Consider the following 27,683-nt stretch of genomic DNA (forward strand, 5'->3'; position numbering starts at 1 on the left):
AAAATGATTTTATTTATTTTCAGAGAAGGCAAGGGAGGGAGAAAGACGGGGAGAGAAACATATACCAGTTGCCTCTTGTATGCACCCTTACCAGGGAGTGAGCCCACAATCCAAGCATGTGCCGACTGAGAATTGAAACAGCAACCTTTTATTTCATGAAACAACGTTCAACCGAGCCACACCAGTCAGGGCAATCCTGACTTTTTAATATATTAAATGCTCCTTCATGTTACTGGCTTACATGTTTTGGCAGTGCAGCTCTGCCACAAATGCTGGCAGGAAACATAGTATTCCCAATGAAATAACATGGATCTAATGACATTGTTTCCAGACACTTCCTTCGGTTTAGTCACATTGAATGACTCCTGCCTAGTCCTAGTGGAAGAGTGTGAACCTCAGACTTCTGCTGAAGATAAATCACAATAAAGTCCAGGTCAAAGTGGCTCCCATGGTTGACCTTGGCCCAAAGAAAAAGCTGCCCCAGAACTTTGTTCCTTGAAGGGAAGAATCATTTCTCATTCTAAATCCCAATTACCCATCACCTAGTTGTTTTTTTTTCCTGAGGTTTAAGTGAACTTTTATTAGGAAGTTGTCAACTGAAACAGCAGCAAATGAAGAGTAAAGAAGGAAACCCCGTTGCTACAGATATACAAGCCCTCCACTGTATGACACAGGAGGCATTTCAATTCGTGACCCCTAGCCCAGAAATGCCAAATGCTTTTTCATTCAATCTAATACTTCTGGATTCCCACCCAAAAGGAAAAGTTGCCTACTGAAAGAAAGCCCCCAAAGAAAAGCAAGGGAGAGAATGTAGAAATTAAGAATTTACATAAAACACACTTTAAACTGTAATTAACTACCCTTTCATGTCTTCACAGTAATACAAAACAGTCATTTGCAGAATTGGTTCAGATTACTTTAATATCAGATACATTTTTAGTCCTCTATGTGTTTGGAAGTTACTTATGTTTATGTGAAATGAAGCTATTAATACTTTTGTACAGCAGTAACTGCACACCAGGAAGGCCAAGACAAACACAAACCAAGGAATGGGAGTTTTCCCAAAGCTGCAGTGTGGAAAGACTATTATAAACAGTTGATTCCATACACATGAATGGGTTTCTTTGCTCTAGCAAATCCAAATGGAACAAGGAATGGAGATGTGTACAAAGATTTCTGGAGGGAAGAAGGACAACACCCTGTATGCAGTTAGTTTTCTGCCCATTCTGCCACATCCCATTCTTCTCCGGCACTGTCTGATGTCCATAATGTGAGGGTGTCCCTAAGCAGCTGCATGATGAAGGTGCTGTTTTTGTATGGGTTTTCATTCAGTGTATGGAGTTCTACAATAGCCTCAATGAAAGCCATTTTAGCCAGTGTGCAGGCAAGCTCTGGGTTATTTGGGATCTCATAGTAGAATACAGAGAACACGTTACTCTCTGGATTAGTTGTGTTGGCTATTAAATACTTATCCAACAATTCTAGGACTGTGGTGCAGATGGACGGCAGCTCCGACTCCACTTTCTCCCCATAGTCCTCAATCAGCTGCAACTTCTTGTGTGAGGTCCTCCAGGTGGACCAGTGGCCCCCGACTACGTTTTTGTAGGCCACTGAGAGCAGGCTGCAGTGCCCTGCTCTGCTCGCTCAGCTTGGTGCCCTGCTCTGTCACAGCCTTCATGCAGGTGGCCATGTCATTACAGCACTCACTCAGCCTGCTTTGCCAGCTTCGCCTTCTGGATCAGCTTGAGCAGCGATGGTGAGTACCAAACGGATCAGAGGTGGCGGTGGAGCTCTGACTTCTCGTCTCCGTGGCCACCTAATGAGTTCCACCACTTTGATCTGCTTTTCCTCACCCAGTTTTTGACATCTCTTTCATATTTAGCCTAAAGATTTGTCCAGCAGGTATTTGTTAAATGTAGTGAACAATTAGTATCTAATCTAGAGGTCATCAATATCATCTGTAAAACAGGTTGGAAATTGCCCAAGATTTATCAGTAGGTCTAAGGGTGGTGTCCAAGCATTTCCAGATTAAAATATTCCATAGGTAATTAAGTTGAGAATGTTAAGGTTTAAGGAACATTCCCTTCTCTACATTTCAGCTAACTCGTTTTGCTTAAAAATACTCTATGGTTAGATTGTGGGAGAAGAGGAAGGTTTTCTTACACGCCTCTTAAGAGATTTAAATCCCAAATTAGACTCAGGCCCTTAATTTTCAATTTGGAGAAAAATAAGTGCCACCTTTGCAACTGTTCTTCACATCATCCGAGCCACACCCCTGTGCTTTCATCATGTTTAGCTTTTTTTTTCTGTACCTTATGATGTTTTGACATTGTAAAAATCTTGCTGGTGGGAAGACTGCCCTTTCCAGGGCTAGCTAATTCCTAAACATAGAATTCAACTTACTTGGGAGTAGCCTCACATATGCAAAACAGTCAACTCCTTTAAGTCTCACAGACCAAGCAAATATCACCCCTGCCCTAAATCATCCCAGGACCAGGTACATGGCAACTAGAAACCATTCCTATTGCCCTAGACCTGCCAAAATTACTCAAACTAGCCAGTCCTAAAAGGTTTACCCTGCCCTGCTTTGCCTTTCTCACAGAACAAAGGGTCTGACCTAAGCTTTCCCCTAGCTCCTGCTTCTGCCTCCTGGCCAAAACCATCCTGTGGTGTGGCGTGCCTCTTCTCTCTGGAAATTTAATACCTTCTTCTTTCAATGGCATTGGCCTCTCCAGGTCGTCACACAGGCACCTCTACAAATTAAAATCCTGCCACTAAAAATGAGACACCTCACCCCACCTATTCCTCTGTGCTGCCTACAACTCTTGTGCTAACTGATTCAATCAATTGGAAGTTATATTACAAACTAACTTAGGTTTCCAAAACCAAGTAACACCTCCTAAACTCCTTCATAGAGAAAAAGCTCTTGGGCCCTGCCTGAGTAGCTCAGTTGTTTAGAATGCCATCCTGATACGCCAAAGTTGCTGGTTCCATCTTAGGTCAGGGCCCATACATACAAGAATTGCCGATGAATGGCATAAATAAGTAGAACCACAAATTGATGTCTCTCTCTCTAAAATCAATAAATAAAAAGAAAGAAAAGGTCTTGAAAGTTCTATTAGCATTTCACACTCAGCACTCAGAACCAAATGTAGTATAACCAGCAGTCACTCTCCTAGGTGTATGTCCAAGTGAACTAAAAACACAAAACTTGTACATGAATGTTCACAGCTGCAGCATTTATAATAGCCAAATCTGGAAACAGCTCAAATGTCTATCAACTTACAATAAACAAAATGTGGTACAGCCATACAAGGAAATATTATCCAGCCAGTAAAAGAAATAAATCGATTCATGCTACAATATGGACCTTAAAATCAGTATGTTCAGTAAAAGCCACACAGAAAAGGCCACATATTGTGTGAATGTAATGTATATTTAATAATAATATTATATAATGTACATTATATAAAATGTATACACTAGGCAAATCCACAGAAACAGGAAGTACATTAGTGATTGCTAGGGGATGGAGTTAGGGGAAATGGGGAGGGAATGCTAATGGTACTAAGATTTCCATTTGTACCATTACAAATGGGGTTATAAAATGCTCTGGAATTAAGACAGTGATGACGGTTGCATAACCTTGTGAATGTCCTAAAAATCACTGGATGATACATTTTAAAAAGGGTGAATTTTATATGTGAACTGTATACATTTAAAAAACCTCTATGTATTCTTTTCCCTCCCAACTTACTTTTCCTGTATTCCGTTATTCCAGTGCTTTGGACCACATTCTACTAAGGTACTCTGGCCAGAACCCTACAAATTCTAACACATAATTAGGTCATGGCATTTCAAATGCCTATTTCTCCATTCCAGCTTTTAGTTCTTGACACCCTCATTTCTCGCTTAGATTATAACGGCGTCCTAATAAGGCTCCAGTCTTGCTACTCCAGATCCACTTTCACACTGCAAGTAAAACTCTCTAAAATAAAAATCTTCAATGTCTTCCAATGACCCCAGGTTGAAGTACAAAACCTTAATGTGATTTGTAAACTACCTTAAATGGTGGCCAGTGCGAACCCCTCCAGCCAGACTGGAGACCATGGGTATCACCTCGGCCTCGCCACGCGCAAGAAGGTTCTCCAGCTTACACCTCCCAACCTCTAGGGCTCCACCTGTTCGCTACCATCTCCGGAAAGAAAGGTCTCCCTCCCCGTCAAGCCTCATTTGGTGCGCCTCCAAATCCCTCCTCCCTCCGTTTACTCGTTGATTCCTCAGGCAGGTGTGCTGGAAGGGCCATCGCTGAATATGCAAACATTTCCTGTGTAAACCGTGGTGGACCCAAAATTCAGCTTAAAACTGCGGCGGTGTCCTAAACTCACCCCGACCTTTCCTCAATATTTAATACTTTCCTGGACGCAGCTGCAGCAGCTGCAGCCACCGTTCAGGCCTGCGGCAACAGGGCTCTAAGACTTCGCACTCCACCGCACCCCACGGCGCAACGCCTGGCTACGCCTTAGGCCCCCCGAAAATGCTCTCTTTCTCGCGCCTAGGCCGCGGAGGAAGATGGGAAGCAAGCCTCCCTGAACGCTCTGAGCCTGCGCCAACGCCTGCGCAGACGCAATTCTCTGCGGGAGGGGGGGGTTGGGGAGCCGGGCGGCGCATGCGCAGGCTTGAGGCTCTCCGTTGAGACGGTGCCGCGGCGGCGCCGGAGGTAGGAGGGGCTGGGCTTTGGGGCAAGGAGTATGCACCCGGGTGTTGGAGATCCAGCCATCTCGGGCCTTTCACAACCCCTTCTAGCCGCGGTGTAGAGGCAGGAGCAGTGCTTGGGTGGAGGAGGCCTTGGCTGCCTGAAGGGAGGAGAGGAGGGGGGATCCAGATACCCACGGAGTCACTGCTCGGGGGACAGTCTGGCGGTCGGAATTAGTCATCAGTGTCTTTGGCAGCCCTTCCCCAGGCTGAGCCCCCTGCCCGTTTCCCGTGTGTTACTGGGTTGAGGGGAACGGAATGGTCTGTCCCTCACATTCCCATTCAGTCTGCGTTCTCTGGGAGCCTGGCGCAGCCGTAGGTACCAAAGCCGAGTAGGCAAAAGTCGCCGGCCCTCTGGAAACTTGAGGTCTCGTAGGACCTGCTACTTCGTTAGGCAGATGCTGATTGAGTACATACAGGAGATGGACTGTCTTAGCAACAGAGATGTGGAGACTGCAGTGTGAAGGGTGGAATTTCCCATAGCGCTCCACATCCAACAGGATAAAATTGTTTGGTTAGCTTAATGTTCCAAGCGCTGGGACATGGATCTCTGCTGAAGCCTCCTCTCCCACCCCCACTTTCTCTTCGCTGCTATTATACCAAACTCTTTGCAGTTAATTAATTTAACAAATAATTGACGAGGACTTTTTACAAGTCAGGTGCCTATCAGCCAAAGATAATATGTAGTAAAATATATGAATCTGTGTGCCCTCTTTAAGTTTTGAGCTAGTAGGGGGCAGACAATAAGTAAATGAATAAGAGTTAATACCCTGAAACCATAATGCCTGGGTTTGATCCCCGCCCTGCTTTCAAAAGCTGTGTGATCTTGAGCCAGCTCCTCATTCTTATGCTTGATTCCTTGCTGTAAAGAAGGGATGACAATAGATTGTTGCAAGGATTAAATGATTAGACTTGTAAAGCAGTTGCACTGGTGCCTGGCATATAGTAAGCATTCAGTAAATGTTATCTGTTACATATGATCATAACTTGTGATAAGTGCTATTGTGAAAACTGTGATGGAAGAAAGAAAATAATAGGGGTGGAAAGAGTGTACTTAGAGGATGAGGGGAAGCACCTCTAAGGAGGCGACATGGAAGATGTGAATGAGCCAGCCATGCTAAGTAGATTGTAGGACTGTGTCTGGCTAGCACAGGAAAACTAGATGATTAATTGGATTACTTGGACAGTGCAGACTGCATTATTGAATTTGAAATGAACTTGCTGCCACTGAGTCATTCAGTTTTGATTTTTGAACCCCACTAAACTGTGCTGATGTAAATAATCAGGCCCATAAGGCCTAAGCCTTTCATTTGGACAGCATTCTAGTCACCTGAGTTTGGAGAGCTCTTGCTGGGGTAAGAGGATGGAGAAAGTGGCCTTTTTTGACTTGGAAAAATTGGTTGTGTCAATGAAGGATGAGCCTCCTGTGTTCTTACCTTTTATTTGTCCCTGAGTGTTCTAGAGCATATTCATTCTCATTCTCCCTCTCTCATTATGCTGCCTGCTGATAGAGCCTCTGATAGCTAGAGGCCTTGGACCAGCATAGACCTAAGAGAGAGTTTTTCTGGATTTGGGAATCATCATGTTTTTGTGGTGACTGCACTTCATGGGACTTATTCCCCAGATTTCAGTAAAAACAATACTCTTCCAAGATGCCCGTGTTTTTCTGTCTGAGCCAGGACATGCTTTGATGGGTTTTTAGACAACCCCCGTGCCCATGTTGTGTTGTGATGTCCTATAGGATGATGGGTCTGTGTTAACCAAGCTGTACCATTGTTACTCCCATTCTCTGCATGCTCTTATGCCTTCTCAGAAGAAATGGCACAAAATGACAGTATCTGTCTAATTACACCTAGATGCTTTTGGTTTTCCACAGATGTGAAATTAAAAGAACCAAGTGTGCTTTATCACCATGGAGATCTTGGACAATGACCTGAGAATCAACTTCGTATGTGTTCTATCTCGGAGGCTTCTATTGGGCAACCAAACCTCTCAAATGTGAACTTTAACAGAGGGAAGCTTTAAACATGCTGTTTAGCACAGGATCAAATTGAAGAAAAGTGTTTTAAATCATTATGGAGGGGAAAACAGTACTTTTTTTCTTAGTTGTGCAAATTCTCCAGGCATCTCAGTGAGATTTAAAGAACCCCAATGAAGCTGTGATTCTGAATGAGGCCCAGCTAGGCTCATTCTTGGGCCCCCAGATTGACCCTCAGTCCTCTGAAAACCACTTTGAAAGCGTTATAACTGCTCAGATGATGGATGAGTCAGATGATGATTTTAAGGAACTCTGTGCCAGCTTTTTCCAAAGGGTGAAAAAGAATGGCTCCAAGGAAGTGTCAGGGGAAAGGAAGACAAGAAAGGCCTCAGACAGTACTCAGACAACAAGCAGACCGCAAAGAGCCAAACCAACTGCTACCAAGAGCAAAACCCTTCAAGGCCCCAGGGAGAGGAAGACCCGAACTGGCAGCCGGGCTGCAAGGACGAAAAAACAAGGGGCACCCAAGCAGCAAGAGAGTGAACTAGCTCCCCCCGAGAATGGGGAAGGAAGTATGCCTGCTTCTTCTGAGCTCCGGGAGAGTGCATGGAGCTCCCAGACAGGTAACCCAGCCAGAAACACTGCCAGGACTTCCAGAGAGGAAGCCAGTGGTGATTTGTGGTATTTTAAACCAGGTGTTGGAAAATTTTCTGCAAAGTGCCAGGTAGGACGGTAAATTTTTTTGGCCTTGCGGGCCATATGGTCTCTGTCACAACTCCTCAATTCCCTAGGCGGTGCGTGAATGAATTGTGTTCCAGCAAAACTTCATTCACAAAACAGGCAGCCAGCCCAAGGACCATGGTTTGCCTACTCCTGTTTTAAATAATAGTCATAAAAAATAGAACCCCTGTTTGAGTTTTCCACATGATTATGTTTGGGGCCCTCTTTCAGTTTCCTATTAATGTTTACATTATATAGTTGACTCACATTATATGAGTTACATGAACATGAAAATAATGCTACTTCTCCCATTTCCTCTAAATCATTCCATAGTGGGTGCCATATAAGCTTAAGTTCCAGGAGAATCCTTAAGTTCTTTCTTTCTTTTCCAAATACCTTTTTATTTCCCCTGCCATTTGGGGGGGGGGGTCATTTATTTAAAGCAGCTTTCTTACTGTGCTGACCTTGATGTACCTAACCATATGCTTAGCGTATATTCTTCATGCAGAACTGAAAACCAGCCTTGCATATCTAATACAGAACAAGCAAGGTCTTTGGGCTCCAAACTTCTGTTTCTAAGTTTTTCTTACCTTCACTTCCTGATCTTACATAATATTTTGCTCCCAGGATGGGTGGCATGACCTCTGAATGGAGTGGTGGTAAAGGCTTAGTTCCCAGAGGCTGTTGTAAGGCTTCAGTAATGTTGCCGAAATGCTGTTGGTCCTTTATGCTCCTCACTGAGAGGAGCGTGGCTCTGAGTCTAGTGAAAGGTGTGCATGATTCCCACAGAAAACTGCACCCCTACGCATATCTGCAAAATTGACATACAACTTCAGGGGCTTTGTGGATCCCCACTGGGGGCCATCCGCCAAGTTAAAGGAGAACTTCTGCTCTAGAAAGATATAAGTGTTTGTCATTAATATTTCTTTAATAACAGCTTAATAGAGATATTCATATTGTGTAAAATTCACTCTTTTGACATGTACAGTTCAATGGTTTTAGTATGTTCACAGGTGCGCAATCATCTCCACTACCTAATTAAAACGTTTCATCACCCTCGAATAAACCCCGTACTCGTTAGCGGTCACTCTCCATTCCCTCTCCTGTCATAGACCTTTGTGACAGGTACACTTCTCTTACCACAAACAGTGAGGTTGCCAAGAGATAATTAGTCCTATTCACACTTGAGGGTTAAACCTAAACTAGTTGGTAAAGGAATGCTGTGAAACTTATGCCTTACCTGTATTTGGTGGCAGAATGTTTTGTTTCTCCACCTAGAACGGACACATGTGAATATTTTTCTCCTCAGAGGCTGCTCCTAACAACAACTCCCAGCCCCTTCCTCCCTGTCTGACTTCGATGGTGCCAAGTCCCTCCAAACCCCGGGCGGCTGAGGTGGTCCTGCAGCGAATGCAGCAGTTCAAGAGAGCAGACCCCGAGAGGTTGAAACATGCTTCAGATGGGTGCTCCTTCCAGGCTGCGCTTGAAGAAAATGTCCCAGAGGGCCCTGCAGAGGCAATGATGGCGGCGAACGGTATGATGGGAGTTTTCTGTATTCCCAACAGGAATAAGTTCTAATTCTGGAGGAAGGGGAATAGGAAGGAACCAACCTTCACTGCATTTGTACTGAGGGTGGGCTCTGCTTGGCATTCTGCCTTTGCCATTTTGTGTCGTCCAGCCTGAGACCAAAAGGTCCCTGGGTCACTACTCACTTAGTTTCTTTGACAAGGTACCTCTTTCTCTTGTTTTAGTTTTGACTTTTTCCTTTGATTTTTTTTCCATATAGAAAAGTCACAGAATATTTTACAATAGACCCTCTATGTCCTCAGCGGAAATTTAACAGTTGTTAACACTTTGCCATATATTTTTTTATGCCTCTATAAAGGTATGAGCTTGTTCCGTACCATGTGAAAGCAAGCGGTAGGCATCCTGGCGCTCCACCCCTGGGTTCTCCATAAGCACAGTAGCATTAGTGCACCTATTTCCCTAATGTTGCCTGATGCCCGGTTCATAGTCAAATTTCCCCAGCTATCCCAAGAAAGGCTTTGGTAGCTGGTGTCCGAGGGTTTGTCAGAACTATAAGTTTGTACGTTCTCTGTGGCCGTAGCCAGTAGTCTCTTAAGGTCTAAAGCCTAGAACAGTCCCCTTGTTTTGTTTTTGTCTTTGGTGTAATGATACTTTTTGAAGAGTCCAGGTAATTGTCTTAAAATTTACCACTTTCTGGATTTGCTCGATTGTTTCTTCGTGATGCCATTTAACCCCTTCCTACAGCCTCTGTGTTGCATCACACTGAGGAAATGCCAGGTCTCATCGGCTCCAGGTTATGCGTTGGGCATCAGCGGTTTGCAGGTGCTGTGCACCATCCCAAGAAGCACATAATGTCTGGTGGTTCCAGTCTTTATCCCCTAGACAGTATGAATCCTTATTTTTGATGAAAATATATAAAAGGAAAAGGAATAGGAAGAAACTGTGCTGACAGGTGTATGGCTAATGAGCGTGTGGTCTCATGGGACTGCATTTGCATATTTCACCCTAGGAGAACAGATGATTCTCAGGCTACCCCAACGGCCCACACAAGGTGACATCTGCTGTGGCATCAGTCCTTGAGCCCTTGAGCTCCCAAGGGGTACAGAGGAGTTGCTCAGCCAGTATGTGAGCCCAGCGCCTCTCCTACATGTGACTCAGTTGCTTCCATATATCTTCATGTCATACCCAATAATGTTCAGAAGAGAGAAGCCACTGCTTCGCTAAAAAATAAAGGGGAGGGGACCCAAACCATGATGCTTTTCTGTCTTTGGTGGAAAGAATGACAGGCCATTAGTAATATTCAAGAATTGGGAATTTATGAAGTTTTCAGGGCATATCCATTGTGAATGCCAGGGGCCTGCTTCAGCAATATCAGATGTGACAGGGTGGCGCAGGTAGGCATGCTACCTTGGGAGCCACCTGAAGGCATTTCACTCTGACCTGGTTCTTCCAGGATGGGCAACAAAGGTCATAGAGGTTATAGCAGTAGGAAAGGTTGAGCTTTGAAGAGGAAACTTGGATTTGTTGGAATAGAGCCTAATAAACCTGGCATGTCTGTGGCAGCTGACTTGCGCAGAAATGGGCAAAATGCAAGTTCTCTGGGACTTGATACTCCAAAAGGGGTCCTGGACGTCCAGCATCAGCCTTACTGGGGGTTGTTAGAAATTCAGGAGCCCAGGCTCCACCTAGACCTTCGTAATGTGAACCTTCATGTTAGCCAGGTCCCCAGGGATTTTTACACACAGCAAAGTTTGAGAAGTGCTGTTGAAGGAGCCCCATTTCCTGCCCCATTTCACTGGGTGGTGCCTGCCACGAGGCACAGCAGTACGGGGTCCAGTTTCTCCACGCAGCACCCGCTGTCCTTGTCCTGCGAGATCCGACAGATGCGCAGAGGTCTGAGGATGAGCTCATCCTCATGGACCTTCGTGCCTCTCCGCAGGGTCTGGGCCCTGGCTCCCCGCCACAGAGAGCGACGGCGCAGTGGCCTTGGCCCTGCAGCAGGAGTTTCGGCAGGAACGAGCCTCCGCACATGACGACAGCCTGGAGGAGAAGGGGTTGTTCTTCTGCCAGATCTGTCAAAAGGACCTCTCAGCTATGAACGTGACACGGAGGGAGCAGCACGTGAACTGGTAGGAGCAGCTCAGCTGTCACCTCTCCCGTGGGTGTGGCCAGGGCCAGGGGCCCCTGTGGCTGTCGGGGTAATTTGAGACTTCTTACAATAGCACCTCAGAGTTGGTGTCAACCTGCCCTTGCTTTTTATTTTTTAACAGCTTTATTGAGATATAATTCACATACAATTAATACATTTAGAATGGTTAATTCAATGAATATCATTCAGTAATATTCACAGAGTTATGCAACCATCACCATGGTCAATTTAGAATATTTTCACCACCCCAAAAACAAAACTTGCACCCATTAGCACTCACTCCCCATGTCCCCCTCCCCTAACCCCTGGCAATGACTAATGTGCTTTCTGTCTCTATCAATTTGCCTGTTCTGGGCATAAGTGGAATCGCACTGTGTGGCCTTCGTGTGTCTGGCTTCCTTCACTCAGCATAGTGTTTTCAAGGTTCCCCCACGTTGTAGCATGTGTCCATGCTTTCTTTTTTCATGGCTGAGTAATATACCATTGTATGGATTGACTCCATCTTGTTTCTCTACTCATCCATTGATGGACTTTTCCATTGTTTACCACTTGCGTATTGTGAATAGAGCTGCTGTGAACATGCATTTCCTGTGTTGGCTTAAGTATCTCTTTTCAGGTCTTTCAGCTACACACATAGGGGTGGAACTGCTGGATCGTGTGGTGACTCTGTGATTGATTGTGTTTAATCTGTCCTTGCTTTCTTCAGTCACCTTTGCTAACAGATACCTAAATTCCGTATCTGGAGGCTGACCACGAGTTGTGTGGAGGGACTGGCTTGTGGGGAATAAGGTTTGGCCCACAGCATGTCCTCGTAGATGTGGACCCACCAGGGAAGGCGGTTCTCCGGTGTTTACTGTCTTCCTTCAGGTGCTTGGATGAGGCTGAAAAGGCACTGAGACCTACTGCACCTCAGGTCCCCGAATGCCCAATTTGTGGCAAACCATTTCTCACCCCAAAGAGCAGAATCAGTCACGTGAAAAAGTGTGCGGTGAAGATGGAGGTTGGCCCCCAGCTGCTGCTCCAGGCCGTGCGGCTGCAGACAGCTCAGCCTGAGGGGGCCTGCGGCACACTGGCACAGGCATCGAGGTGAGTCAAATGAAAAGGAAAAAAAGAAGTACTCTGATTTGTTTTTTAAAGGAAAAAATAAAACCTTATGTAGTGTTAGAGGACAATAGAGCCCTCTTTGATTCTGGAAACGAAGCATGAGGAGGAAATCAGTCACGGTCCCCACAGGGATGGAGGAGGGGACGAGTTCTGCATCCTGCATGGCTTTGAAGTGGTCCACGTGGGCGTGGCTGTGTCTGTGGAAATGACTGGTTGGACTGGTTTCCTTGAGATCCTTCTCTCTGAGAGTTTTCCATTCCCAAGGCCCTGCGGTCAGTGCTCTCTCTCCAGAGCAGCTAAGAATTTGGTAATTCCCTTTACCACATCTGTTTCATGTGTGGTACAGCCTCACTTGCATCTCAGTGTAGTCCAGTTTTCATACTGTTAATGTAAGATTACTCAGCACGGTTCAAAGAGTTGGTGAGACAGAACCATAGGCCTTTCCAAAATACTTGCATGAATTAAAAGCTTAAGTGTTAAAATAGGAGGCCCTGCCGATGACACAAGTCTTCAGCATGCAGACCACAGGCACACAAGTGGTGGAGGGTCGGCACTGTGCTGCACCGTCCCTGCTGCTGTGGGCGCCAGAGTAGACCCCGCTGTTACAGGGAGCACGGGCAGCTTCAGCCCTGGACTGCTGTAGGCTTGGGACTTCTTGGAAGCTGTCAAGAGTAAAGGGAATGCCAAGGGCGGTTTGTTTGTCCTGGCCACTGCCTTGCACACAGGTTCTGAGCATGTGAGCTGGGTCCGTGCTGAGATGGGAAGGGCAGAGGCTGAATCTTTGCTGGTGAGTCTGTCTGCGTTTTATCATATCAGCACTAACTAGCATTGTAGACTTGGTAGCCTCAAGGCTGAAAATAGACGTTACCTAAGCCATTACTTACCTTTTGCCAGGACCACGCTGAATCTAACTACTCAGATAAAATAAATCTGCTTTTTAAATACCTCCAAGAAGTGAATCAAGATGTGTGAGGGTTCTTCTAGAAGGCTGTTAAGAAAATAGAAATCTACAAATGGATCCCCTCACTGAGCCTTTGAGCCTCCCCTGCCCTAAGGCCAAGCCTGCAGTGTTTGGAACTGCGGGATGGTCATGACTCCCTGGCCAGGGCACACATGCTGGTCAGAGCACCCCGCTCGCCTCTACACCCCTCACCTGCCTTCATCAGGGCCCAGGCCCTGCCTGATGGGTCCAGAGGTGCAGCCTACATAATGGCAGGGCCCTGGGAGGTTGGGGTGGCTCCTTTCCCATTTGGAGGCTGTGGTTATCGGAAGTTAGAACTGAATTAGGGCTTCCATAGATCTTCTGAGATGATAGCTGAGATTCTGGAGCCACCACTGGCCCAGTGGAGAGCATGAGGTTTTGTGATGGCCAGAGGTGTTTCCAGAATTCCCTACAGCTGCAGGGAAGGTGATCTTGGGATTGCTGTTGGCTTCTTTCTCATCTTTACCCTTCTGCTTCTTGCCCAGCCTGTTGGGAGTCAGCGGGCAGTCTAGGTTCTCTCCAGCCAGAAAATCTTTCAGTAAATCTCTGAGCCAAACGAGTCACTGTCCATTGCCCTCCGAGCCCGCTGACCACTTTGGTGATCCACACTGAGAGACCCTTCCTTCAGGCCTTGGGCCAAGGGACTGCCCTGCAGCCCCTGTAGGAGGGAAGGAATCCTTTCATGTCCAATGTGTCCAGGACCCCCTAAGGGGCATCTAAAGTATGAATGGGCAGAAGTTGGGAGAATCCGGGGTGCTGTCGCTGAGCCATCAAATGTTGACTCGACTGGAAGGACCTGGCCACATCTAGGGTGTGCAGGTGTGACACTGCCACCCCAACCTGGCTGGGCAGAATCACACAGCAGGACCCAGACCCTTCCGTGCCTGGACTGAGCTGAACTTTTGGCCAAGGACTGTGTGTGCTTGTGTGAGCTTTTGTGAGGCAGGGAGGGAGCACAGCGAATTTGCAGAGCACTTGATGCCTCTGTCTGGAGGGTCCACACTGACCCGTTTTCTCTTCCCCTAACAGGAGAAGGGGTCCAGCCCCCTCTGGTCCAGTGGTGACCACCTCAGAATAGGATGTGCTCACAACTCTGGCTGTCACTAACCTTTCTGTTTGGCTGCCTTTTAAGCTTTAGCAATCATGTTGGAGGTCTGAAAAGGAAGGGAGCCCCCAAGAAGAAGGAGCCACAGAAGAGGCGGAAGGTCAATGAGCCTGAGGGGCTATCGGAGGACCTGCAGGTGGCCATGGCTCTGTCCCGGTCCGAGATGGAGCAGGCAGCTGTGCCTGCGGCGCTCACACCGGGAACTGCTGTTGCTGAGAGGAAAAGACTGACGACAGGTACGTGTGTCCACAAGCCTTACTGCCTCTGGCTGAGGGTTGCTGCCGGGCCTCAGGCTATGTGGATGACTCTGTTATTAACTGTCACTTTTCTTTCTCTAGAGAAAAAGGGTCGCAAGAAGAAAGCACCCCTTTCCCCACCCCAGTTGTTAGTCCAGGACTCGGAGACCACAGGAAGACAGATTGAGGATCGTGTGGCCCAGCTCTTTGTGGAAGAGGAAGTAGAGTTGTCCAGTACGCCACCGCTTCCTGCAAGCAGACTTTTAAAGGAAGAGCTAGAAAAGGCCAGCAGGTGTCTGCAACCACCTGAAGGGAAGCAGAACTTTCTGTGGGAGGGCAGCGCCCTGACTGGGGCCTGGGCCCCGGAATCCTTCTACACAGCAAGCCTGGTGCCTCCCATGGCGCCCCAGCAGTCCACCAAGGTGTGCCCTCCCCTACAGACACATGCGGCTGGGCTATGGGCGGTGTGGGGAGGGTTTGGCCACTCTAGGATTGCAGCACTGGGAATCAGCAGCGGGGGGGACAGAAAGTTTCTAGAAGGAGGGGAAGGGAAAGGAAGAAGCCTAAGGGTGTCAGCCATAGGGTGTTTCCTTTGGCAGTGACTAGATAGCTCTCCTGGTAAGAACAGGGAGGACCACTGGTTCCCAAACGTATTGTGTTCCTGTAGAGTTTGTTTAACATGCATGATCACAGGCCCCTTCCCAGAGGGCCGACACGGTCTGCCTGTCATGGGGCTCAGAAACCAGACAAGCCTGATGCAGGTGGTCCTAGAGTTGATATTTACTGGCTTGAGGCCACTTAGATGACATGAAGGAGACGGGTGCTCCCCGGAACGTTTCTGAAGATGTGGATGCATGGCCTCTGCCATGACAGAGTCCTGCTGACAGATGGTGATGAAGCAAAGCGTCCTGGGGCTCCTCTGGGGTGGCTGGCAGCATCAGGGACCGTCTGGGTGGTGGGTGCTATGGCAGTCACACGGTCACTCTGGCTTTCAGGGTCTCATGGAGGAGCCCACACTGCCACCAGTGTCACCTGACCATCCACAGCCAGGTGTGCACATGCCACCTGCTCTCCACAGCACCTGTCCCAGAAACCCACAACCCTCTGCCAGCCAGAGGGAGTACCAGGCCCTGCAGGACCTCATGGACCTGGCAAGAGAGGGATTGAGCAGCAGCCAGTTGCCCAGCAGTGGGGCCCTGGCTGACTCTGGGGGAACCACAGGTGAGACACAGGATGGGACACGTGGGCCAACCCCATCCTCTGGGCCCTCGCCACCCTGTGACCAGGACCATGAGGCAGCTCAGATTTAAGGTTCCCTGGTGTATCCCTGTATGATGGGGAGAAACGGTAGTCTCTCTAGGTGCTTTCATTTTTTTCCCTCAAAGGTGAATGTGACACAGGTCAATATCACCATTTCCTTAAACTTTAACCAAGGATAGAGCCATTTGTGCAGAGCGAGTGATTGGTAGCCTAACTCTGTTTATTTTACTGCTTGTGTTTCTCTCTGTTGGAAGGGGGTGGTGGTAAAAGTGGTTTGTGGGCATCACTTTCACTGAAGAAGTCCCAGGCCCCTCTGGGGTCGGCTCAGCCTACAGTTGATGCTCTGGAGGCGGACGTTGCCAGGAGGTGGTGTTCTTTTAACCTGCGCATTCTCTCAGGGATGGATCTGCCCGGTGGCCTTCCACTGACTGGGTTTGTCCTGCCAGCTGAGGAGCAGCACTTGGAAACGGGCGGCCAGGCTTCGGTAAGGACCTCTCTGTGGGGCTTGGCCCTGCTCCGGCCCCATAGTCCTGGCTGCTGGTGCTCGTCATCGTTCAGGGCTGTCAGCTTACCACCAGCCTTCAGGCCCTTGCAGGAGTCTGCTGGCCCCCTAGACTGTGTTTGAGCCAAGTCAGGCAAGAGTCTAGAGCAACCTCCCGTCCCCCTGTTGGGATTCCACCATGAGGCTTTGTCCATTCTGTCACTGAACTGTGGGGGTACCCCATTTACCAAGCCCTGGGAGCCCGCTCTGCCTGGGATCCCAGAGGGTCCGCCATTACTCTGTGAGGTCACCTCATTCCGCCGAGTGCTGTGTGCACTCATTTCTTAGAGTTTCGTTCATTCAGGATCCACTCTGCCCCTCCGACGTGCTGGTCTGGGCCGGCCTCCCCCTAATAATTCATGTTCTGCATTAGTGATGAATTGTGTGAGAAGTTGGTTTCCCTTAGAGTGGTTGTCACACCATTAGTATGTCAGCATCACACCTAGTTCTCCTGATGACCACGGCACATAGGGGACTCGGAGCTCCTCTCAACCGGGTCCCTGAACCATGTGGCCTGGGGTCCTCATCTGTTACACCAGGCTGGGAAGTTTCTCCGTGGGGGCACGCAACAATGTTGTGAAACACTAGGCCTGCCACACACGGTGCTCAGGAGCTACCACTGCTGCAGCTCCATCTTTTTAGAGCGCCCGTGCCTCTCCATCTGCTGGTCTCTCCCATTGTAGCCCAGAGAACTGAATGTGATCGAGTATTTGAGAAAGAAGTTAGTGTCTTGCCATTCTGTGTTGCAGAAGGACTTAAGGTAACTTAAAGGTGGAATCCAATGTAGGAACCCTATTGAGAGGAGTGCAAGGGTCTGCCTGGCCACCCTAGGATCATCCCAGTTGGCGAACTTGCACAGTTAAGCAAGTGACAGATGGAAGTGACAGCTCTCCTCCTGTTTCAGCTCTCCCTCGGTTTGCTGGTTGCTGACTTCAGTGCCATGGTCAATAACCCGCACCTGAGTGATGTTCAGTTTCAGATGGACAGCGGGGAGGTGCTGTATGCTCACAAGTTTGTGCTTTATGCCCGATGCCCACTTCTCATTCAGTATGTAAGTATGTGCTAAACAAGCTGTGTCTCCGTGCAGCCCCTCCATCCCCGCCTGAGCGTCTCTGTCCTTCCCACTCTGCCCCCTCTCCCTCTGCCCTTCTCGCCCCCTCCCTGCCTTTCTGCCTCTCTGTTCCTCATCACTCTTTGCTCAGGCTAGCTCTCTGTTCTCCTGTCCCCCTGGCTCCCCGCTCCTGAGCCACCTCACTTCCACCCCTCCCCATGCTTTCACCCACCTCGCTCCCTGCTCTCCTCCCACTGCCCTAAACATTTCATCTGTAGTTGCCATAGGTTACACTTCTGTGGAGAAGACATGTTTGAGGTTAGGACGTGGTATGAGGAAATGACCTCAGGCTGGGGAAACATCAGATTTTCTTGTTCTCAGACCATTGAATAAAAATCCTCCTCTCCCTCCCCGCCCCAGAATTTTCTTTTTTCTCTGTTTGCATAACTATGAAGACTTATAATTGATGTCTTTAAAGTTGAGCTTCTGATAGACATGTCTGTGTTGACGTGTGTTTGACTTGAATATTGTGTTATTGGAATCCGAGAAACCATGTTGGCCTCTCAGAAAGTTCTAGTGCCTTTGAAATGTCTTGTCAAGAGGGAATCATCTGGATTCTTGAACATCTATCCCTGATTTGATTTGGAAAACAGAGACGTTTTATGGCTTAAATTGCAGAATTTCTGGTCAACCAAATGGAGCAACACTGGCTAGTGCTCGTCCCTGGGCTGAGGCCATTTGTAGGATTAGAGACTCACAGGACCACCCTCCCCAAGACCATCTGCCTCGTCCCACGTCATGCTTGTCCAGTCAGCAAACTGTACTTTATTTCACCCTCAGGTAAACAGTGAAGGATTCTTCGCTGTAGAAGATGGTGACCTAAGAACCCAGCGCGTCTTGCTAAGTGACGTGAGCACGGAGGCGACCCGTGTGTTCCTGCAGTATCTCTATACCGCGGACACCGGCCTGCCACCCCAGCTAGCCCCTGAGCTGAGTTCCCTGGCCTGCAGGTCTGTGTTGTTCTTTCCATTTACTTCATGGCTCTGACATTGACTGACAAGCGTTATCAGCTTGATGGCTCATGGGAGGATCAGGGCTGAGTCCTTTCTGTTCCTTTTAGTACCAAGTTTATGCCCAGTCATGACCTTGAACAAGGCATATTGTTAGCAAATCTGGCCAGAAAAGGACTCTTGCAAGAAGGCCGAGGCTGCTTGAAGAGTCCTCTGCCAAGTCATGTGGCTTTTAGCTCCCTGGATGTGATGAGAGGGTGGCCCTCAGCCTCAGCTCCCCCCGAATACTGCTGCTGCTCCTCCGTTGTTCCAACACTGAGATTAAACAGTGGCAATTCTTCCCTGGTCCCAGAAAACAAAAGTGGATAGCGGGCTTAGTCCACCTCCCATGAATTTGCACCTACCCAGCTGGTCCACACCAGTATCTCAGGAGAGGCGGCAGGTAACTCAGCAGAAAAATATGTTCTACCTCCTGACAAAGCATGAAGGCCTCTAGAATAAAAACCTTGTTTATCCAAGGTCATGTCATCCCTCAGATGCATTTTTCTCTCTCTCTATTTTTTTAATCCTCACCCAAGGACATGCTTTCATTGATTTTAGAGGGAGGAAGGGAGAGAGAGAAAGGAAAAGAGAGAGAGATAAACATTGACATGAGAGAGAAACATCGATTGGTTGTCTCCCATACACACCCTGACAAGGGACTGAGCCTACAACCTAGGCATGTTCCCTGACTGGGGATCGAACCTATAGCCTTTTGGTGCATGGGAGGATGCTCCAACTAACTGCACCACCTGGCCAGAACCCTCAGATGCATTCTTAGGAAAGCATTGGTTCAGCCTCTACGGTTTTAAATGTGCCGATTAGACCACGGGGCCTGCAAGCAGGTAATAGACTGGCACACTCATTGGCCTGGGCTAACCTGTGACAGGTTTAGCAGGCTTTGGCTTGCATTGGTCACAGTGCTTTGGATACCTTTCAAGGCAGCATGTGCCCCCCAGTTTCGCAGCACCACCAGTTGCTGTTGTCTGCAGTTCAGCCTGATGTACCCCTTCCTGTTTGTGCAGTGGTGTTAGTGAGCCTTGCCTTAAAGTCCCACCGGTCTCTATTTCTAGAACTGAGTGGCCTGGGGTGTTGCACATGCATCCCAGTTTCAGGAGAGCAGGGAGAAGGCCAGGTCTGAGTCACAGTTGTCTTCCCTGTGAGGACTTGCACTCTCATTCTTGTCTGAATTCTAATTCAGTTGCAGCCTCTGTGCAGGATGGTGATGATGCTTGGTGTTTCCTGGTGCAGGTTTGGCGTGAGTGAGCTTGCTCACCTGTGCAAACAGGCATCTGTTGTGAAGGACTCGGAGGGCAGACAGTGGAAGGAGAAGGAAGACGAGGCTTGTGAAAGCAGAGCAGAGAATTTCCAAGAACTCCTAAGGTCAATATGGGTCGGGGAAGAGGAGGAAGCAGAAGCCTTGTTGAAATCGGAGGGTCTTGAAGAAGATAAAGAAATAGTTAATGAAGCAGAAATGGAAGAAATTTATGAATTCGCAGCTACTCAGCGAAAGCTGCTCCAGGGGGAAAGAGCTCCAGAGATTGAGGAAGAAACTAACCAGCTTGGGGAAGATGGTCCACGTTCTGGGCAAATCCTAGCAAGCATCCTGTTGAACGAACAGTCAGAAAATGCAGAGCAGATGGAATCATCTAGGCAGGAAGGAGATGAGGGCCCCGGCAAAAGGAAAAATGTGGGACAGTCCGTGTTCCTGCCACTCAAGGGCCAATGTTTAGATGGGGAGGAGGAAGCAGAGGCGCGAAAGGAAGCACTGGATCGTACTAGCTCCTGTAGCCCTTCTCAGGGCCGCTCAACAGAGAGAAAGGAAGGGTCCTTTTTGTACTCAGTTGATGTCAATGATTATAAACAGCCCTTTTTATCAACTCCAGTAGGATACCCTGAACCATCCCACATAACAAGTGATCACAAGAGAGGCAACGGCACTGTCAGAGATGTCAGAGAAAGGGCGGGGGAGAGCTCCCATCCCCCGACTTGCCAGTGGGAACCTGCATCATACCCGTGCTTCGTCCAGTCACAGCCTCCTCCAGGCAGGAGTCCCCGCCATCCACACCCTCGCCCTCATCGCACAAGAGACTTGTCCCAGCCACTACCGCAGTCACAGGGCAGAGCTTCCAGGGCAGCCTCCCAGGACTCACCGTCGAAGCAGAAGAGGGGCCAGAGCCTTCTCATGCTACATAACCATCCAGGGTGCGAGAAGGGCAAAGAACGTGGTCCCATGTTGGAATGCAGACATAAAGGAGTCTTGATCTCATCAGAAAAGTCTCCATCCATTGACCTAACTCAGGCAAAACCTGGCCATTGGAGCTCTAGATCTCAGAATTCTCCATCCAGCATGAACAGGGAAGATGAGGTTATCCTTTTATTGGACTCAGATGAAGAGCCAGAGCTAGAACAAACCAAAATAAAATCAGTTTTTAATGGTTCTGTGGAAGAGGGGAATGTTCTAGAAGTTAGCCCCAAGTTCTCTGACCTGTTCTCCATCATCGATGTTGATGCAGATCAGGAACCTTTCCAAAGCACACCAAGGAGAGATGCCCCAGTACCGCAGGAGGAGGGGCGGCTGTCAAGGAACCAGGGCTATGTGGGCGGCAGAGGGACGCCCCAGCTGTTCTGTAGCCCCAAGAGCAGCCCTGACAAGGACAGCACCACAGACACCTCATGGCTGGTGCCTGCCACCCCACTTGCCGGCAGAAGCCGCGACTACTCATTGCAGACCCAAACCTTGGGCCTCAGGTCCAGGACGTCAGGGTATGAAAAGGCTCAGCTCAAGCCCAGAGCCCCTTTAGAAAACAGAGATGGACCCAGAGCCACTAGTAAGTTTTCAGTAATTGTGCCCCAGACATCGTCATCCTGCCCGGTCTCTGTCAATCCTAGAAGCCCTTCTAGTCCCTACCCCAGGAGCCACAAGCACTTTTCTCTGCCGGCTCCTTCTCCAACCTCGGGAGCCCTCACTGATTTCAGTGGGCAGTTCCTGAAGCACTCGCTGCCTAGGCTGAGCCTGCTGAATCAGGCCACAGCAAATGAAGTGGTGGAGGTGGAAGACAGTGAAGATGAGCAGGAGGTGGCTTCCCATCAGGCAAGCAGCAGCCCCGTGCTGGACAGCGACCCCCCCATTCCAACCGTTGACTGCTGTTGGCATGCCGAGCCCCTCTCGCCAATCCCAATTGACAGTTTGAACCTTGAGCGGACTGGCCCCCTGAGTACCAGTAGCCCAGGGAGTAGGGCCGGGGAGGCCCTGGACAGTGGTGACTGCCACTCCCCTGCATTCCTGAGCACCACCCCCATTCGAGGAAGCGGCATTGGCCAAAGGAAGTCTCAAGAGAAATCTCCTCAGGCCGGTTCCCCTGGGAGCAGCAGGTTGAGCTTCTTGAATTCACGCCTGTGGGATGATTGGGATGGAGAAGAACAGAAGTCTCCAGAGGTTCTTTCTCTGGCCCAGACACCGAGAGCTGATGGAGGTCAGAAATCAGAAGGGTTAGAGAAGCCAAGTGAGTAGTGGAAAGAGTTGTTTATCTTTTACACCAAGGGCCCAGGTGGAAATTGGTAATGACAACGTGGGTGGCAACGCTGAAAGGCGTGCTGACCTGTGCCAAGCCCCTTCCTTGCCTTGCAGACTCCTCGCCACAGTTGAGGGAGAATGGGCTTGTTGTCAAACATATACTTAGCCAGTACGTCAGAGCTCCCTAAGCATGCCTGGGCCCTACGGCTCACCTGGGCACTTATTAAAAGTCCCTGCCTGTGGACCCCGCTCCAGAATACTGAACCAGCACCTATGAGAGGCCAAGGTACACACTTCAGGTGTGTCTTGAGATTGGGCAAGTACAGTTCCTTAAAAAGTTAAACACAGAATTGCCGTTACGACACAGCAGTTCTACTCCTACATATACATCCAAAATAATTAAGACCAGGACTCAAGAGATCCTTGTTCCCAAATGTTCACAAGAGCTAAAAGATGGACCCAAATGTCCCTCAACTGAGTAGGTGTATAAACTATGGGCTATCCAAAGAGTGGAATATTACTCAGCCGTAAGAAGGAGTGAAGCACTGACACGTGATGTAATGTGGACAAATCTTGAAAACACTACGCTAAGTTAAAGAAGTCAGTTACAAAAGAGCACATATTGTATGATTCCATTTATGCGAAAGAACCAGAACAGTCAAATCCATAGAGATAGAAAGCAGATTAGTGGTTGCCAGGGGCCTCGGGGAGAATGAAGTGCTTGCTAGCTATGAGATTTCCTTGGGGCGGGGTGGGGTGAACACATTTTGCAACTAGATAGAGGTAGCGCTTGCAAAACAATGTGAAGATACTAAGAACTATTGAATTACTTTAAAATTTTATTATGTGAATTTTATCTCAATTTAAAAACAACAGATGGGGCTGAGAGAGAGGCCGGTTACGGGCCTCAGTTCACACTTGGTGGAGGATGCCACGTCCCATCCTATTTCAGTCGTAGCGGACAATCAGAGTCTCTCTTGTAGGCCTTCAGGGTGCTGCCCCCTCCCCCAGAGGGCAGAGTGGCACTGAGCCGTGACTAGTGACGGGGAAGCAAAGCCTATGGACAGAGCATCTGCCTGCGACCTGATGTTTAATTTCCTTTTAAAATCCTACACCAATTGGGCATCATTGACCAGCACTTTCAGCCTCGAGTGGGCATCAGAATTGCCTGGAGAGCTTATTAAAACACATGTGGCCAGGCCCCACCCCAGAGTTTCTGCTTCAGGAGGCCTGGGGTGCGACCAAGAATTTGCATTTCTAACTGGTTCCCAGCTGGTGCTGTGAGAACCACTGGGGGAGACACTAGACCAGAGGCCTTAGTCTGAATCTGAGGCGGGCTTTATGGGGTGACAGACTGAAATTATATAAAGAATTGTGTGTGTTTTTCAGGAGACAGAGCCTATTGTTTTCATAGGGGTCTCAAAGGGCTCCCTGCTCATAAAAAGAATAAGAACCAGTCACCTTTTCCTAATTGTCCTATTTATCTTTAAAATTACCCATTTATTTTTTTTTAAGATTTTATTTATTTATTTTCAGACAGGGGAAGGGAGGGAGAAAGAGGGAGAGAAACATCAATGTGTGGTTGCCTCTCACACACCCCCGACTGGGGACCTGGCCTGCAACCCAGACGTGTGCCCTGACTGGGAATCGAACCAGTGAGCCTTTGGTTCACAGGCCGGTGCTCAATCTTCTGAGCCACACCAGTGAGGGCATAAAATTACCCATTTCCTTTTTTAAAATAACAGCTTTATCGAGACATTTTTTACAGATCATAAAATTCACCCTTTAAAACGTACCATTCAATGGTTTTTAATATACTCATAATGTTTTGCATCCATCACCACTAATTCCAGAACATTTATATCACCCAAGAAATAAATCCTGTACTTATTGGCAGTCACTGCCATTGTCCCAGCACCCCAGCCTGTGGCAACCACTCATCTGCCCCTGCCCCATTCATACAGCATCAGCATTGCACAAGGCCGCCATGGCCCTCATTGTGTGTTGAGTGACGCTTTCTAACAGGAGCACATGATGCCAGAGACAGACGGGGAAGGGGTGGACGTCACTGCTCTCATAGAGCAAATGGGACTGGGCTGCTTCAAGTGCATCCTTCTCTTGGTTACACCTACGTCGGAAAAGGTAAACCCAGGTCCCTCCTGCTGAACCATGTGTTTCTTTTGTTCTACCCAGAAGGTGCTAATCGGAGGAAGAACTTGCCCCCAAAAGTACCCATAACGCCAATGCCACGGTATTCCATCATGGAGACCCCGGTACTAAAGAAGGAACTGGATAGGTTGGTGGTGGTCTTGAAAGCTTGCTTATTAGTGGTCCCTTCCCTCTTTTGAGTGACCAGGCGTATTGAGGCTGGGAGTTGTAGGACCTGCCACCAGACCCATCCTGGGCTGTGTTTGGGGCCGCTGTAGGGAGAGGGCACGTGTCCCTGCCAGCTCCTCACATGCTGTTCCCCAAATTACCCAGGCCCCAGGAAGCTAAGAAATGAGACTCCTCCAGGTTACTCATCAGGTAGCAGGTCCCCGTATGACACATGGGTGGAGATGGGACCCTGGCCTTATCAATCTGAGTAAAGAGACGTGATTTTTTTAAAGAGATCAAAACTCTCATATCCTAATGAATGCTACACTTCACGTTGGGCCCAGGAAAGTCATCGCCACCGCCATTACTCAGAACATGGGGAACAGCCTTTCTGGAATATTCTTCAGAGTAAGCTCAACTGGCACTCAGGATGAACACTAATCTCTGAGTGGTCGTAGAAGTCAGGCATTTAGGATTTCAGTTACACAAAGCCATTAACTTGTGGACAATTGTTTGCTCTTTGCTGAAGTTCACCTGTTTCCCCATTCAGGTTCGGGGTGCGCCCTCTGCCCAAACGCCAGATGGTCCTGAAACTGAAGGAAATATTCCAGTACACTCACCAGACACTGGAGTCAGACTCCGAGGATGAGAACCAGTTCTCACAGGTGCCTGTGGAGGCTTCTCACAGCCAGACCCACGCCACCAAAACCACCAAGGAATCAAAGGCGGCGGGCTGTGCCAGACTGGAGGCCCCTTCTGACCCTGTTCCCCAAAGGTCCAAGGGACCAGCTAAGACCAAGGGCACCCGACATCAAAAGCAGCAGCCCGGTGGAAGCATCCCTCGCATGTCACCAGCCAAAGTGTTGCCTCCAGGCCCTGATGATGATGCCCAGCTCCCAGCCTCCCAGGAATCCACGGCCACCTCTGTGGACAGCAGTGACAGTTCCTTAAGCTCACAGAGGTAACCAGATCAAAGGACAGGGCCTGTGGCTTCATAGGTCCTCTGATCAGTGGGTCTGAGAGTTGGCATAAGCAAAGCCCAATTGCTGATGTTCAGAAACCCCAGTTTTCTGGGTGTGAACTATGGGATATCCAGGTGGGGCTCAAGGGAAGCCCCCTGTGGGCTCCTGAGCAGTCCTCCGGAGCTCCCACATCCGCAACCCCCAGGACGCTCCCTTGAGTGGGGCCGGCCCAGTAAGCTGCCTTGGTGGGGACAGGGCACTATTGGTGGAAGTGTCTGCTTCCTGCTCAGACAAGATCCTGCTCAGGCCGGCAGCTACTGTGCCAGGGACACAGCACTGGGGGGTCCATGCCATGCACAAGGTTTCTCAGGGGACAAAGAAACACTCTTCAAAGAAGCTCCTGGTCTTGGGTGGGCTGGAAGGAAGGGGTGTCACAAAATATTAATATCTGGTTCTTTTCAGTTCTTCCAGTGAGTTTGGAGTGGCCTTTGAGTCTATAGGAGAAGATGAGGAGGGTGAGAAGGGGCTCAGTGCTTCGCAGGCAGTGGACGTGGAGGAGGCAGTGAGGTGCTACATCCGCTCCACACCAGCGCTCTACCGCAAGGTCCTGCTGTACCAGCCCTTTGAGCTGTCGGAGCTGCAGGCAGAGTTGAAGCAGCAGGGCATCCGCATGGCCACGGGGAAGCTACTGGATTTCCTGGACGCCAACTGCATCACCTTCACCACTGCTGCGGCCCGGAAGGAAAAGTTTGAGAGGAAGAAGCAGCAGCCCGTGGGCAAGAAGAGGAGGGGCAGACCACACCGACCAGCCCATTGCCCACTCCCCTCCCATGGCTATTAGCAGAGCCCGTGTGAGGGTGTGTGGTCCCTTCGGTAATCCAGGCGTCCACACACGTTCCTGGGCCTTGGGACTACATCTGCTCCCCCTGTGAAACTGATGATGGCACCGACATGGATCAACTTCCTTCCCACTCCATTTCCTGGAGCAGGAATCGGAACATGCCACCCACTGGATTTAGGGCCCTTGGTTCCTCCCTCTATTGGTGCCTCCTCTTTGTCTCCCTTTAACCCCGTGTGTGTTTACTCCCTTTAACCCCGTTAGGCCCGTGTGTGTTTCAGAAGGACAGTGGGCCTCTGCCCACTGGCCAGGTCGAGGCCTGACTTTGCACATCTTTCGCTTTGTACGTCCGTCAGTTGCAGTCCGCCCATCCCTGAGATGGATGTCCTGTCTGCCCTTTCCGTCTTCCTTCTCAGCACTTGCGCTGTAACCCCAGTCTCTACCAGCAGACTAGGTGTACAAAGGCCTCCTGTTCTGCCGTGCACCAGGTGCTCTGCCGGCCCAGCTGCCCTGCCCAGATGCCTGTCATTGTCACCAGCAGTCTCCAAACTGGACAGTGCAGAAAGACCCAGCACAGCTGTGAAGTCCCCAGAACAAGCACGTTCTCTGTGGCCTGGTTCGGTTGGTATGTGTTAAAGCTGCCTGCAGCCTCAGGAGCAGTGTGGGACATGGGCAAGGCCTGGAAGAGAAGAATTCAGGTCTCTGTACCTTGTGAATGTCTTGTCTCTTTTAAATACAGTGTAGTTCATTTTATATGATGTGCAATAAAAACAAAAATGCTTTATGAAAACCTTCCAAATTTTGCACTCTAGAAAAATAATGAGGGAAACTGGCCGTGAGCTTCACCCACAGCTCCCTGCTGTCCACAAAGTGTGTCTGCGGAAGGCCTTTGTGCCTGTTCTTTATCTTGAGGGCTAACCCAGACCTGCCGGCTCCTCGTTTCACTTTGGTTCTTCCATAATAGATGTTCATTCATCCACATTTGTCTGTCCATACAGCCACATGAAGAGAGTCCTTACCAGGGGCTGAGCTCCAGCCCTTAATGCTCAAAGGAGACCCAAGGCCCAGCAGCCTCCCCTGGACTTTGCCACAGATGCAGACTCAGACCCTCAGACCCACTGAGTCAGAATCTGCATTTTAACAGGACGAGTGTGAGGCCTACTGTGGCCTGGGTGCAGGGCCCCAGGAGGGAAGGGAACAGGTTGGTGTTTCCATCCATCTAGTGGAAACTGTCCTTGTGCCCAGCACAAGGGCCAGTGCTCAGGTGGCCCAAAGGGATGGCTTTCTGGAGAAGGTTTTGGGAGCCAGGCCTCCTGCATGCAGCATTCAGGGAGGTGAAAATAGGGTTCCTTAAACACGCGTGTCCTGGTCTGTGACCAGGTGGAGAGGATCTGGACCCTGCACATGCGGCGCAGGGGCAGATGATCAGAGCAGCGCCAGGTCTCAGGTCACAGAGCTACTGGCAGGTGCTTTGACCAGACTCAAGATGGAGTCTTGCCTGGTTTCGAAGGTACCATGAGTTTCTTACATGAAGGGCTTGATCTCGCTCCCCTAGTATGGACTGGTTAAGGGAAATGCGGTGGAATTAGGAAA

The 27,683-nt window shown here is 49.1% G+C and overlaps 1 protein-coding gene and 1 pseudogene across 1 annotated transcript; one reads left to right on the forward strand and one right to left on the reverse strand.

Annotated features, from left to right (window-relative positions):
- Window positions 1–1,209: 1,209 nt before the first annotated feature.
- Window positions 1,210–4,780, reverse strand: LOC123807116 (annotated as a pseudogene).
- Window positions 4,646–26,874, forward strand: SLX4 (SLX4 structure-specific endonuclease subunit). The gene is given in 16 exon segments (XM_045820822.1): window positions 4,646–4,720; window positions 6,632–7,356; window positions 8,763–8,987; window positions 10,920–11,109; window positions 11,997–12,215; window positions 14,348–14,556; window positions 14,659–14,978; window positions 15,552–15,777; window positions 16,215–16,300; window positions 17,262–17,408; window positions 18,249–18,418; window positions 19,709–21,963; window positions 24,168–24,270; window positions 24,841–25,251; window positions 25,715–26,048; window positions 26,050–26,874. Coding segments are annotated over 15 exon segments (5,376 nt in total). The 5' UTR covers window positions 4,646–4,720; window positions 6,632–7,010; the 3' UTR covers window positions 26,185–26,874.
- The last annotated feature ends 809 nt before the right edge of the window (window positions 26,875–27,683 follow it).

This window comes from Phyllostomus hastatus, unplaced genomic scaffold, assembly GCF_019186645.2.
Source record: "Phyllostomus hastatus isolate PE091 unplaced genomic scaffold, TTU_PhHast_1.1 phas_scaffold_442, whole genome shotgun sequence".
Classification (NCBI taxonomy): domain Eukaryota; kingdom Metazoa; phylum Chordata; class Mammalia; order Chiroptera; family Phyllostomidae; genus Phyllostomus; species Phyllostomus hastatus.